The following is a 14061-nucleotide window of genomic DNA, read 5'->3' on the forward strand; positions in this document are numbered from 1 at the left end:
GTGGGAGGTGCTGTGGTGTAAGATCATGACGGCGAACTTCGGGCTCACCTTAGTGATGGTCTGGGTTGTGTGAACTGACACTGGGCCAAAGATGATGAACTAGCTTGTCATTCCCACAGGAGGTTCTCGGCTTCTAGAACCACTGGCTTAGCCTTCGTCTCCAACTCTCAACTGACCTCGACAGCACTCATCCATCTTATGTCATCGCCATGAAATACCTTTTAATGTTGTCGTAATAATTGGAAGAAACGTTGCAAAAACATCTGCGAATGGTAGTGCTGGAACCAAACAAGATGCTTTGGAAAAAGAAGGGCTTCAGATCATGGCGCCTTTTCCTGGGTGTGAGTGGCTAACATGACCAAAACGCAAGTCTTTGTCTGATTAAACTAATGATGCATAGATTTCCGTATGCTATTTTATCCTTTCTTCTTCAGGACAGCATCTCTAAGCATTCCCAGACTCCCTATCCAATTTTGCCCACTGGCAAAAGAACTAAATACATTGATTTGCACTGAGGCAGCGCTAGTGTAGAGCAGAACATTCATAATTGGCTGATTAGCATGTGGACAGTTTAGCACTCAACTCTGCTTTGCACGGGCCATTAATCAAGCCTGTCGCTGTGCCAGCTGACTTACTGCCAGGTTCCTTGCAGTGCTCCAAGCTGGAGAGGCCAAATGATCACAGCTCGGATACCAGGCTGGGAGAGAAGGACCTGCATCCTTGCTCTTGTGTGGAGATAGCAGGGAGTAGGGATATTAAATAGGGCTCAGGATGAGCCTAGACTCAATGGACTCCAAAGTTGCATTGCTAGATATCTGAATCTAGATGATTGTCAACTTTGTTACTTGTTGTCTGTTCAAACTTTAAGTCATTTTAAAATTAAAATTGGTCGTATTTACTAAATGTTTTTTGTCTTTTGTGCGTGCTATCCCAGAATGAGGATGCACAATATATCAGCACCATATCTGCCAATGTTAGTTTTTTTTATTTATTGTTAGTATCAGTTGGTACTGGATATTAAAATGTACATGCTCATTTCCAATTTTTTAAGTTTATATTGCCTTTAACATAATCTAGCACTCTTTAAGAAAACACTAATGATTTAATAACACTGTTAAATATACATTTTCGCAGATCTCAAAATGAAAATCTTGTTTTTCATGTAACCTAACTATGTAACTATTTTATTTTAGTATATTTTATTTATTTATTTTTACACAAAATTCAGAATTGTAATTATTTTGGCCATTTCTTAGTCATTGCAAAATAAAATAATTCTCTTACTGGAATATGTCAAATATGAATATCGTAACTCAACTACGCAAACACCCACTGTTACTCGATTTTAACTGTGAATGTTACCGTAATGGTTGACCTTGTCCTGATTTGGATATAAACACAATTTAAGATTGTTAAAATGTGTTTCCATTAGCTTTGTACCCATATTGAGATCCTCCTAAATATGTTTTCGATCCTCATAAATTCACGAGTAGTGAAACCATTGTTCAGAGGTTTGAAGTGAAGGCATCTTGACAATTTAAAAAAATAATTGTCCAAAGCATCATAAACATCCCTGTCTGTAGGACTCATTCATTTACATTAGTTCTTCAGATGTGTCAGGAGGGTAAGATTCATAATTGTAATCATAAATGATGAATTCAGAGGTCCTTTCTGTTGGTTTCGTTCTCCTTTGTTCTCCAAAAAATAGGAAATGCAGTTCATAATTGTAATTCAGATGACTGTGATCCAGTCATGCACCTTTTAAAGCATAATCATATTGCAGGCACTCTGTATAATTACTACATGGCTGAGCATACTGGTCTGCCGAACAGTTTCTGCAGGGTCCTGGCAAAACTCACGTAGCTCAAGTTGAACTTGAACCACAATGATTCAACGGTCGCTGTAACTAAAGAGGAATTTCTCTTTCAAAAGGACTTGAGATGATTTGCAGCTGAAGTTTTCTGCTGCTGTTCTTTAGAAATTTGTCAGGTAATTTAGTTAAATCGATAGAGTATTACCTCGTCAACTCCTGAACTCTGGTTCTGCACCTGGACTTTGACAGCATGAGGAATTATCTTTGAATACATGTACTTACAATGTACACAGCGCTGATTGAGAATTGGGATTGTACTTTTTGTTTGCAAAGGTGGAGGAAAAAAGTTGAGGTTGCTGAGTAGGTGTTTGAGCAGGTGGTGTTTACTTTGACCAATTTCTACTGATCAACGCCGACGTCTTTCTCATATACAGCAGCTGCGCTGTAAGTGTGTATTTACTCGGGCTCCATGCACGTGTGTTTCTCTCCGTGAGAATATTTAGGCTGAATTTTCTGTGTTTGTTTGCATGCTTATGTAAGTGTGTGTTGCCCTCGGATGCACTTCCCTTCAGTAAACACTTGTCACTGTTACAGTAAGTTTCTCATCAGCATTAGTTAGTATGGTCTCATAGTCCAGGCAGCATTTGTTTGCTGTGCGTGTCACTTTGTCCTGCCACGCTGCTGCAGTCACAGTGCTTTTCACTGTGAGTGAACCCAGAGCCCTGTCACTGCGAGTACAGTGGACTCTGCAGTATCGCTCTTGTGCTGATTTAGCAATTTTCTAAATATACTGAGACCCTGTGGTGTCGATAAGGATAACGGAATGAGGATTAAATGCAACGGTTCCTTTATACACGCACGGAATACACTGGAATCTTGCTGTAACAAATCGCTTTGCAGTAAAGAATAATTATTTGGCCTGTATATCCCTAGTGAAAAGTTTGAACGTACCTTTATGCAGTCATCAAAACATTAACTCTTATATTTTGAATTAATATATGAGAGGGTTTCTGTGATGCTGTCAACTGTAGAAATATTTCGCTAAATTGATAATTGCCATTTTCAGATTTTAGAAGCAGATTTTGGCAGCCACTGACTTGACAGTGTGTATATTTAGTGTGCTTCTGAAACTGAAGTCAGATCTACTCTTGCAGTGTCTTTTATCTCTTTAATAACACAACAATATGAATCCTTAGTCATTGTTTAAGTTATGGTAATATTCTGATATGCACAGATCCACAGAAGAAACAATAAAATAATCGTATTATGCAGGACTTTAGTTATGTAGATTTGACAGCCCGTAATCTCATGCACTTCATATTCATTAACACTTGTACTCACTTTTCTTTTTTAAAGAGCACAATCTTCACCAGCAATAAGCGTACTGAAGGGGTGTTAATGTGAAGCAGATGATGTACCAGTCTGAGAGGGGAAAAAATGCGTAAAGATAGACTGAAAAAAGACAATGCCTGAGAACTAAGTGTTTCTGACAGGCACCGAAAACGTCTTGAACACTCAAAACCCTGGTTGCTTTTTCAGTATCGCAGAATACATTTTGTCAGTTTGCTTACTCTTGTGATTGCTCCAAAGCTAGTGTTCAGTCCCAGGCTGCATTTATACTGACTATTGGGAGTCTTTTAATGTAAATTTTGTCCTTTTGCAGGTTAACAAGACTTTTGAAATCTCACAGGTCTAAAATGTGCAGTCGTAGCCAAGATACACTCCGCAACAATCGTGTTAGCATCCGGCTAATACTTCAGAGACTGTTCCAGCACTAGAAATTCGCTCCAGTTCGCTCTGTGGCGACCAACTGACGCACTTCCTGACCCAGGAAATAGAATTAACACCTCGGCCCTAAAACTGCAGGGACCTCAGCTACGGCCACATCTGTGCCCTGCCCCGTCCGGGATCTCGAGTGCAATAACACTAACGGCCGAGAGAATAAATTTGAGACTCAGCAGACCCTCCACTCAACTTTATACAACACACTTTGGGCTTCAACTTCCTCTGCACTGTATCAGGCTACTTTATCACTTTGGATGACATTGGTCCGAGTTTGAAAACGCTGCCAAAAATAGCTGAAACAAAATGAAAAAGCATCAATCTTCTGTGACGGCTTTTAGACACGTTTGTCACAGAGTCCGTTTGTTACCTCCTTGAGATGTTTTATTGACCTGTCCGTTTGTCCTACATTAGTCTAAATATGAAGTTCTATTCTTTTTTTTCTTATCCTTATGTAAAAATGCATGCTGGGAAGTCTCATGTAATTGATGGATGTTATTATTTGTTGCAAATAGCACTAGCAGGGTTCCTCTTTAAACTCGAGGGGGCGCTTAGAAAGGCCAAACAGACACGCACCGTCACAGATAATTATGTATTTCCCCCCGTTGTCCTCCGCAGTGGTACGGTCCTGTTCTCTGAGGTATCTAACAAAATATAAATGTAATCTGTGTGAAATGTATTACCTACCACAAGAACATTTTTAAGCGTGGACTCTTTTACGATGTCAAATGGACAGTAAATTAAGAGAGGAAAAGAGAAATGGATTATCTGTTTATTAGTTATTTTATGGGGGCCATATTTTAGGAGAAATGGATCCTGAAATTCTTCAGTTGAAAAGTGAGCTATCTGTTTTCTTCATTAGGTGCATGTGCTGTCTCTCACAGACTGAATAACCGGTTCCTGGGTTTAAATGCCCCATGTGTTTGTGTTTTAGTCTCACATTGTAGATTCCCCGAAGTGAATTTTGTGCAGACTCCCCAGCAGGAGCCATAAAACACAAAAACACAACTTTTTTTTTTTTTTACCTTAATCGTCCCCGTTGCACCTAAGCAACCTCTGTCGTTCTGTCTCAGACACATATGCATTCATATCGATCCATTTAAGGGTTTGAATTTCATGCATTTGTTGGATATCTTGAGCAGATGTTTCAGAGAAAATCCTTCACAAAGTGTTTGAGGTTTTTTGTATGCTGCAAAGAGAAAAGTGCAACCAATTATTAGCTGTGCTCTTGCTACAGCAGCGTGAATTTTATTAAATTTGTTTTAGAATACTTCAATAACCAATTTTATATAGCCTATTCCATTGCAAAAGTAAGGGGTCAGTAAGATTTAAAAAAAAAAGAAGATATTTAATACTTAAATTGGTCAAAAACTAAAGACTTTTACATTGGTACAAAAAATATATATTTTCATTTTTAGATAAATGCTGTTCTTTTGACCTTTCATTTCATCTAAGATTTATCAAAAAAAGTATCACAGTTTCAACAAAAAAAATATTAAACAGCACAACTTTTTTCAACATTGATAATGATGATCATAAGAAATGTTTCTTGAGCATCAAATCAGTATATTACAATTATTTCTGAAGGATCATGTGACACTGAAGACTGGAATAATGTAATCAACTTTGAAATAAATTAAAGCTGATCTTTTAAATTGTAATTTCACATTATTACCGTTTTACTGTGTTTTTAATCCCATAAATGCAGCAAGAAAGTTCTTTCAAAAACATTAAAAAATCATACCGAATTTTTCATACTGGAGTTTTTCTCTGCCAAAGTACTATCACTATCTACTAAAATTTGATATCTGGGTCACAATACAATATTGCGATTTATTCTTTAGTGTAATGTGATTGTGGAATTGCAATGTTTTCTTTTTTTTTTATACCTTTTTTTTCTCTCTGTCTTCTGTATTAGAAATAATCAAGTGTGTGTTGTCATAATGCCACAGTACATTTCACAATATCACAAAAAATATTGTTGTGAAGAAAAAAAAAAAAAGACATAAAATATTGTTTCTTCTGTCTAAGGTATGTTAGAATGACAATGTGATATTTAGACTGGAAAAGATCTGGATTGGAAAAGAGAGGCATATGCACACTTACATTTAGGATTGTTCATATGTGTGTTAAAGAGACCTTTTGTGCTGTTAATGTACCTTGTGTTAATTTTCATCATTTTTTCCTCCAACAGTACTTCGAGGTGCCCTTTGACTCAAACATGAATCGTACCAAAAACAGACCTCTGGTCAGAGGACAGATCAGGTAAGACCCTTCAAAACCTGCATCTCATTCTTGGGCAGTTTTTAAAATTAGTGAGCATCCTACCTAGACTGCCTTTTTGGGCATTGTATGTAGATTCAAACATGATTGTGTTGTCCAGAAATGTTGTTAAGGTAAGGCAGCTCACTCGGTTTTGAAACACATTCTTGATATGTGTAAAGAGCCACTGCAGAATAAAATGGCTTCCTTGCTCTCATTATGTACATCATTTACTCTCTACATTGTTCTCATAGCCCAGTGTTTGTGTATATCTGAGCCTGCCATATCAGAAACACCATTGTCTAATATCTGTAGCGCTGGCCAGCCGCTCGCGCACCTGTCCTGTGTAACCTGATCCAAGTGTGTGTAGGTGTGCCTCTCTCTGTTCTACCCGTCTCACTCCACTGCTGACAAAGGGCGGTCCAGTATGGTCATCCATCCACCAACAGACTAGACGATTAGTAGTGAGGTTACCCAATTTATTTTGGTTTTAGCTTTGGGTGCTTTAAAGTGGAGGCATTTACAGTTGCAACTTCTTCATGCTTTTAGACTAGCATGCTAAACTGTTTTAGAGAAGTTTTGTTGGGCTTTTTCTTCAGATCGTTGTGAGTGTCATGATATTATTAGGCTAAAAGACAAGGAATATAGTGATGACATTTTGTAGGCCAATCCGGAGATTAGCATCACCCTGGTTCCTTCAACAAAAAAGGCTTTTGGATTATCGCAGAAAATAAGCTCTGTGACTAACAAAAGTTCATCATGATAATATTTAGAATTGAACAAATTTAATGCATTTTGAAGCCTAAGTGCAATCAGCAGAAGTCAAAAAGCTAAATGTAGGCTATAAACGACCTACACCATGGTTACATAACTCCATTACCACCATTAAGTTTCCGACAACTATTTCAGTCTTGATTTAAAACCATTTTTCCTCAAAGTTTAAGTTAGAATTGGTTGCAAGAGCATAATTATGAATGAGGACGTGAAAGCGGACGGTAAGTGGAAGAGTTTACCTTTCTAATGACATTTAATAACCTCTGTAGTCCCATTTTGCCACTTGTTAGCAACCACCTTCATCAAGACAAGTAAAAGCTTTATAAAATCACAAGAGGTTATCACTGATGTATTTTATGTTGTAGAATAAAAAGTGAATTATCTTGAGCTTGTATTCACCTCAGACCATTTTTTCAGGCATTTGCCCAAAACCTATTTAAAAAACGTATTGATTCATTTAAAATGGAACCGGAAGTGGTAAAATGCTAACTCGTTTCCAGTGTTTGACCTACAAAAATATGTAATCTCTGCAGGATTCACTCTATGGGGCATGTTGGACACGAACATGCAAAGCACCATAGCACGACATCTGGAACAGCTACACTATAGCTCTGATTAAAATAGTCAATTTAAACAATCAGGAAGCATTCTATATCCATCTCAGGCATCTTTACACTCGTTTTTGTGCGTGATAACACACATTTGACAGCCATTACTTCTTACTAATTGGGTGTGTGAGTGGAATTTAACTGAACAGGACCCCTGCCCTCTCTCACTCCCTCGAGGGTCACTTTCCAACAACAAAAGGGGCAGATCTGTTGAGGTGAGGGTATAATGAATGACTTGAGCAGTCAAAGTAACCCAAACAGCCCAAACCAAACACCCCGGCTTATCCCGTTGTGGTGTGTGCATCTCAAACACACACTCTCAAATGAAGACGCTGCGCAGCTCCAGGATACATAAGAGGTTTCATAATGTCGCTATCAACTATGTCAACCCATTCCGGCTCATTCTACACCCCAGTGTGCTTTTATTTTAGATTGCGAAAAGTAATGTTATGGTATCATGATGGTCAAGGCAAACAGTTTTTTTCAAACATATACAGTCATGCTCAAAAGTTTACATATACATTGCAGAATCTGCAAAATATTAAATATTTAAACAAAATAAGAGGGATCATACAGAATGCATATTTTTTTAGTATTGTCCTGAATAAGATATTTTACATAAAATAGGTTTACATATAGTCCCAGAGCCAGGGGGGTGAAAACTTTTGAACAGGATGAAGATCATCAAATTGTTCTTATTTCGTTTAAATATCTATCTATATCTATATATATATATATATATATATATATATATATATATTTTTCCCATTTAGTACTGCCCTTCGGAAGAAACAGAATATACTTGCATGTTTCCCCGGAAGAGAAATTAAGTACAATTTACCTTGATTAAGGTAGAAGAGCCCCTGGCTCTTAAATGCATCAGTGAATGTTTGAACCTTTTTTTAATAGTTGTGTTTGAGTCCCTCAATTGTCTAGAAAACAGTCGTGGATCATCCAGGTAAGGACATATTATTGAGAATCAAGGGGATGTAAACTTTTGAACGGCATCATTTTTATAAATTCAGCTATTTTTTTTTTTTCTTGTTGTTAATTATATGTAAACATCTTTTATGTAAAATACCTTATTCAGGACATTACTAAATAAAAAATAACATACATTTTGTATGATCCCTCTTAATTTAAAATAATTAACATATTGCATATTCTGCTATTTGAATGTAAACTTTTGAGCACAACAGTATATGCATGGTAATTATTTAATGCAAAGTAATTGTAAAATAGTTTTTTACTTTTTATTTTAAATACTATAACGTGACATTTTTGAATAAAAGAGGACGTTCAATGTGAAGAAAAAAATGCGGAATTGGACATTTCTATCTATCAAGTAGACTTTTTATCTATCGAGATATGATTGGATCATAAACAACTTTTTTGTCAGCTGACAGCTAAAAAGAAAAGTTGTGTCTGAGGCGGAGCAGATAAATAAACAAAATAGATTTGTATAAATAGTGAATGTATTTATTTATTAATATAAAAATATTTTATTTAGTATACATTTTAAATATTTAATAAATTGATTAATGTGCACCAATAAACCACAATAAGCACAATAAGACCAGGAATGATTAAAAAATAAAAAAAAATATTTTAAATGAAAATGTTTATTGCCAATTATTATTATTTATAGTCTAGAAAGTATAGGTAGTCGAGTAGAATAGTGTGCACTAGCCTAATCTCCAAATTATGTTTTTTAAGCTTATGTTTGCAGGCCATTGTTATGTCATGCATTATCTTGGTTTGGAAAACGTATAGCTGTGTAATTGACTCCCTTTCAAACACAACATTCCTCACAGCCTAAATCCAGGCTCATTTTCTAAAACCGTTTTGGAGCAGAAGATAAAGAGGTGAGCTGATAAATGGAGCTCTATTTCAAACTTCTGGAAACATCCCCCCAGAAGCTGCTTAATTACTGTAGGGTTTAACCTCTCAGGAGCACGACACTAATTCAGCCGCGCTGTAGGAGGTCTACGCAGGTGGATTAAAGAGCAGCATTTATATCAAAGCGGATGGATGTGATGTGACAGCCATCATATGCACTCTCTTTCTGTCACTCCAACAATGAACACAGATCCAGCCTGACTGTCAGTGACAGGAGGAATGCATCGTAACTACTTATCTTCACCTGACACCCTTGTAGACACTCTGGACCCGTACACAAATGCACTGAATGCTAACAGTAGAGTCACCCACCAAAACATGTCATTACACGCATTAGATGTGTCCTAGCGCAACCTGTTTACGCCCGCACAAGCACTCGTACGCCTCTCAGTATGTTATTACCCAGACTTGAGATGACACTGTCCTCTTTGATGTTTGTGTGCGTGTGACTGTCACATTCTTATGATGTAAGCCTGAAGGCAGAGATGTGCATTTGACAAAGAAAAGCAGAATCTCACAGCTGTGATTTTTACATTGTATTTATATATATATATATATATATATATATATATATATATATATATATAGTTTTTTAGATATATAGAATTTTATTTCATTTTCTATTTTTATAAAATGTATGTATTCCTGTGATGGCAAAGCTGAATATTCAGCATCATTACTTCACTCTAGTGTCACATGATCCTTCAGAAATCATTCTAATATGCTGATTTCTCTTATCAAAAAACAAAACAAAAACATTGTGCTGTTTAAATATTTTTGTGAAAACTGATATATATTTTTCAGGATTATTTGATGAATCGAAAGTTCAAAAGAACAGCATTAATTTGAAATATAATTTTTTTTGGTAACAATGTCTTTACTGCCACTTTTGATCGATTTAAATTATTCCTTTTTAAATTATCTGTGTGTATGTGTATGTGTATGTGTATGTGTATACATATACATATACATATACATATATATATATATATATATATATATATATATATATATATATATATATACACACACACATTTCACTCAAAATGTCATTTCTGAAAACCATTTACTCACCCTTGTGACATTCCAAACCTGCATGACTTTTCTTCTTTTGACAGAAGCAGTTATGCTGAATGCTTGCACAAATTATTTCCACAAAATGAAAATGGAAAGTGATTTGCACTGTGAAGCAAAAAAATGAACAAAAACAAATAATGAAACTGATGTGCTATATTCCAAGTTTTCTGAAGCCATACAATAGCTTGCTTGATGAACAGACCATACTGGAATTATTCACTTCAAATTTTCCCCTCTGTCATAACACGTTTCAGTCAATAATGATTCAGTCACACTTTTATGGCCCTTTTAATGGTGTGTTTTGAGCAAAGCACTACCCGTTTTTTTTACTGAAATGCTTGTTACACATAATAAAGGAAAATATATATTTGGGAACATCATGAGGGTGAGTAAATAACCACAGTTTATGCTTCAGTAAACAATTCTGTGTAACATCAAGTACTAGACTAAAGTGGCTGATTATTTGTTTCTACTGAGAGTTATTATTGACGTCATGATTTAGGCCTTGCCTGGGTTTCTGCCATGTGACGTTAAATACATTGAATTGTCAAGGCCTGATGGCTATTTCAATAACTCATGCGCTTGTTTTAAATGGCCCATAAGACGAACAAAACCTTTGTAACACTAGATAAATTCAGTAATGAACAAACTTAAAATATCTACGTTATTATGGTGCATTAGAATAGCACTTTTATTGATGTAGTGTAGGAAATGCCAGTGGCTTTACTCCTAACGTTAGTCAGCCTTATCCCTCAAACAACTGATCTCAACCGTTAACTTATGGGACTCATATAGACTTTAAAACCCCTCCACCACATAAAACAGCCATAACAATGATAATAACATTAAAATGGAGTCTCCTGCTGTTGGGCGGAAAATTTGCCCTCTTTTCCTCTCTGCTTTGGTCTCTGTCTCAATACTCCTCTAATTTATGGAGCAGTTAGCTGTGAATTTGAACCAGACGCCTCTGCAGGATTGGGACTGACTGCTTTTAATAAACCTTCCAGGAAGTGGTTGTCCAATGGAGCACAGAGAATAGCGTCTGTGGCCAGGAGAGGTTTAATCTGTAGCAGAGACCCACAAGCCTTTGTTTTGATGTGACTCATAGAACCACACTAAAGCTTATCTCAGAAACGAATTTTATACATGCGTCTTGTTATGCATCATCATTTTTTTGGTTTGATTTATCATTTCTTTTCTCTTGGTGGTTGTTTCAGATCTGTAAGATGGTTGTAAGGGTCTTACATGAGGAATCACATCATTCCTTGATTGTTTGAAATAAAAGTTCAGTGTGCTATGAAAACCGAAATTCTGTTGAAACTTACTGACATCAGACAATATTAAAACAGGGCCTCCTGGTTTTACAGTTGACATGTTTTGCTGTTTACAAGTGCGAGACATAATCTGAGCCAGACCGAAATCTGTTTTTCTAACACAATGGTTAAATATTTCCCTATTTTTTTGGTTATGATAAATAAACTGACTGTATTTGACACCACAACCTTCAGTAAGAGTATAAGTGGACCTCAGGGGAAATAAAAATATGATATCTTTAAACCCCACATAGGAACTGTGTTGTGGTTGTTCTGAATTTGTCTTCCATCTCTCTCTTTCTCTCAGCCCTCTGCATGCCGTGTCATTCGCCCTGGCGTGTGGGATCCCAGGTGTGACCCTGTTGACCCTGGGCCTGAATCCCTTGACGGGTTTCCTGGGCGCTCTGAACATCTTCCTGTACACGTGCTGCTACACTCCTCTGAAACGCCTCAGCATCGCCAACACCTGGGTGGGTGCCGTGGTGGGCGCCATCCCACCTATAATGGGCTGGACAGCAGCCACCGGCGCTCTTGATCCAGGTACAGTCCTCTTGCACACATACAGTAGTGACTACAGTTCCAGCTGTAATGACTTGGATAAAGCAAGTTTCACACTGGGCACGTTTGCTGCGGTCCGAGCGCGATTGTTCCTGGTGGACCCCAAAGCGTTGTTCTGGTTATACACTCAAATTGATTCTGTTGAACCCTGGTGCATTTGCACACTTCTTGCGTAATTACAAACGTGCACGGCGCAGTATAGAAAACTGGACGTGGGTCAATACATTGTTTTTGGTTACACTTTATTTTAAGGTGTCATTGTTACAGTGTAATTATATATTTAAGTACTGAGTTATATTAACAACTACATGTTCTTACTATTAGCCTGGCTAACGTCAGACCTCTTCTCATTGAGACGTGGTCTGGGAACCACATGTTCATTTTCTCGTATTTGAGGTGTGGTTTTACGAAAGCCCAGAGCCGTTTATTGGGCGCTACGAATGTCTATCAAATGCGCCTGTACGTAGCTCATAGCCAATCGTTTCAATTATACCAGATGACGTATGTAGAGCGACAGAAATTCGACGAGGAAGAAGACGAAATAAACTTGCGCTCTAAACTACTTAGAACACTGTCTAAGGCTGCATCGAAAGGTAACTTCGCATCTGATGCCATTTTGGATGTATAGATATAAACAAACTGCTTCAGTGTGTCGCATAGATGTCGTCATCGTCTTGCTGCTCCCTCCCCGTTCTGTGATTGGTCCCCTCGCTGAGGCGAAAATCTGGTCCATGGTGTCCAGGCTGCCTAGCAGCGTGAATAAAATCTCACTGCGCTCAAGCCAGCATGGGGAAACCCAGGCTAACTTACTATAGGGTTAGGGTAGAATTAGGATTTGGTTGAGGGTTAGTTACATGTAATTATGCATAATTTACTGTTGTTACTATGGTAAGTGCATGTAACATGTAAACTGTAAAATGAAGTGTTACCTTGTTTTTTTATTAATTTGGTGCTATCATGCACAGCAGAGTGAACGGCACTTGGGTTTACTGTATGCGCGTCACATGAAGGGGCTTTCTGCTGCTTGCAAACGGACTCAGATTGTGAGACATTCAATTGCAATCTCTATGCGCGATTAAGCTGCACACTCACTCTCGCTTGTATCCAAGGTAAATCATCACAAGTGTCATACCTTACACGTGTTTCGTTGAACTAATGATGTCGTCATCGGCTAAAATGCATGTGCAGGTTACTTTACTTCCTGAAGTGCCAGAGTTTGAGTTGCTTTCACATTCATGTGAATCATGCCAGTTTCCAGTGCAACCAAACTCCGTTTTGGCTGAACTATTCATTTAAGGTCAACTCTCACTGATTCTCGTTGACCTTTTTTGACCTCTAGAGCTGTAGAGTTCTCCTCATAGCACCATATATGGCACTGTGGACGACATCCCCATCATGTGATATCTTCTCTTTTGCCACAGAGTTAAACGTTAGTGTTTCAACAGGAATTTATTTTCAGGCTCACATTGAAATATGTCCTTGGTCTTAAAGCCATCCTTGTGATAGTTTCTGTTCTGTCACGGTTTATCCCAGGGTTCAGTTCAGGGTTGTGTAGCCATCCCAGAGAAATGAAACTTCATGTTCCAGATGGCACTTCTGACTTTTACTGACTCCTCTCCCAGACCCGAGGTCCCTGTCCACTTATGAGTGTTGTAGTTACATATACATCCAGCATCCTGTGTTTTTTTCTTTTCTTTTTTCTTCCCAAAGACGTCTCGCGCTTGGATCAAGTGTTTGTGGAAGACAGTAGGGGGTCTTTGGCTGTTTTGCAAACTATTAAAAGTGTGCTGTTGTGGCAACCATGAGATCTGTTTTCTCAGGAGCGAACGGCTGAAGTGTTTGTGTGCATATTTATGTTTTTCCCCAGGGCTTTGAGAACTCCATGCGTCTTTTGTAGTAGTGCCGTTTCAGTGCCCTTTTCAAGTCTGTGTATATTAGGATGTACAAACCTAAATATTGTTCGGACCCCATCTAG

At 37.7% G+C, this 14061-nt stretch overlaps 1 protein-coding gene across 1 annotated transcript in view; it reads left to right on the top strand.

Annotated features, from left to right (window-relative positions):
• Positions 1-14061, top strand: part of cox10 (cytochrome c oxidase assembly factor heme A:farnesyltransferase COX10) — a 41154-nt gene that overhangs the window by 24437 nt on the left and 2656 nt on the right. Inside the window, exons 5-6 of the mRNA XM_079852117.1 lie at positions 5790-5860; positions 11836-12068. Coding sequence (XP_079708243.1) covers positions 5790-5860; positions 11836-12068 — 304 coding nt within the window. The remainder of the gene's footprint in view (positions 1-5789; positions 5861-11835; positions 12069-14061) is intronic.

This window comes from Squalius cephalus (assembly GCF_949319135.1).
Source record: "Squalius cephalus genome assembly, chromosome: 19".
Taxonomy (NCBI): domain Eukaryota; kingdom Metazoa; phylum Chordata; class Actinopteri; order Cypriniformes; family Leuciscidae; genus Squalius; species Squalius cephalus.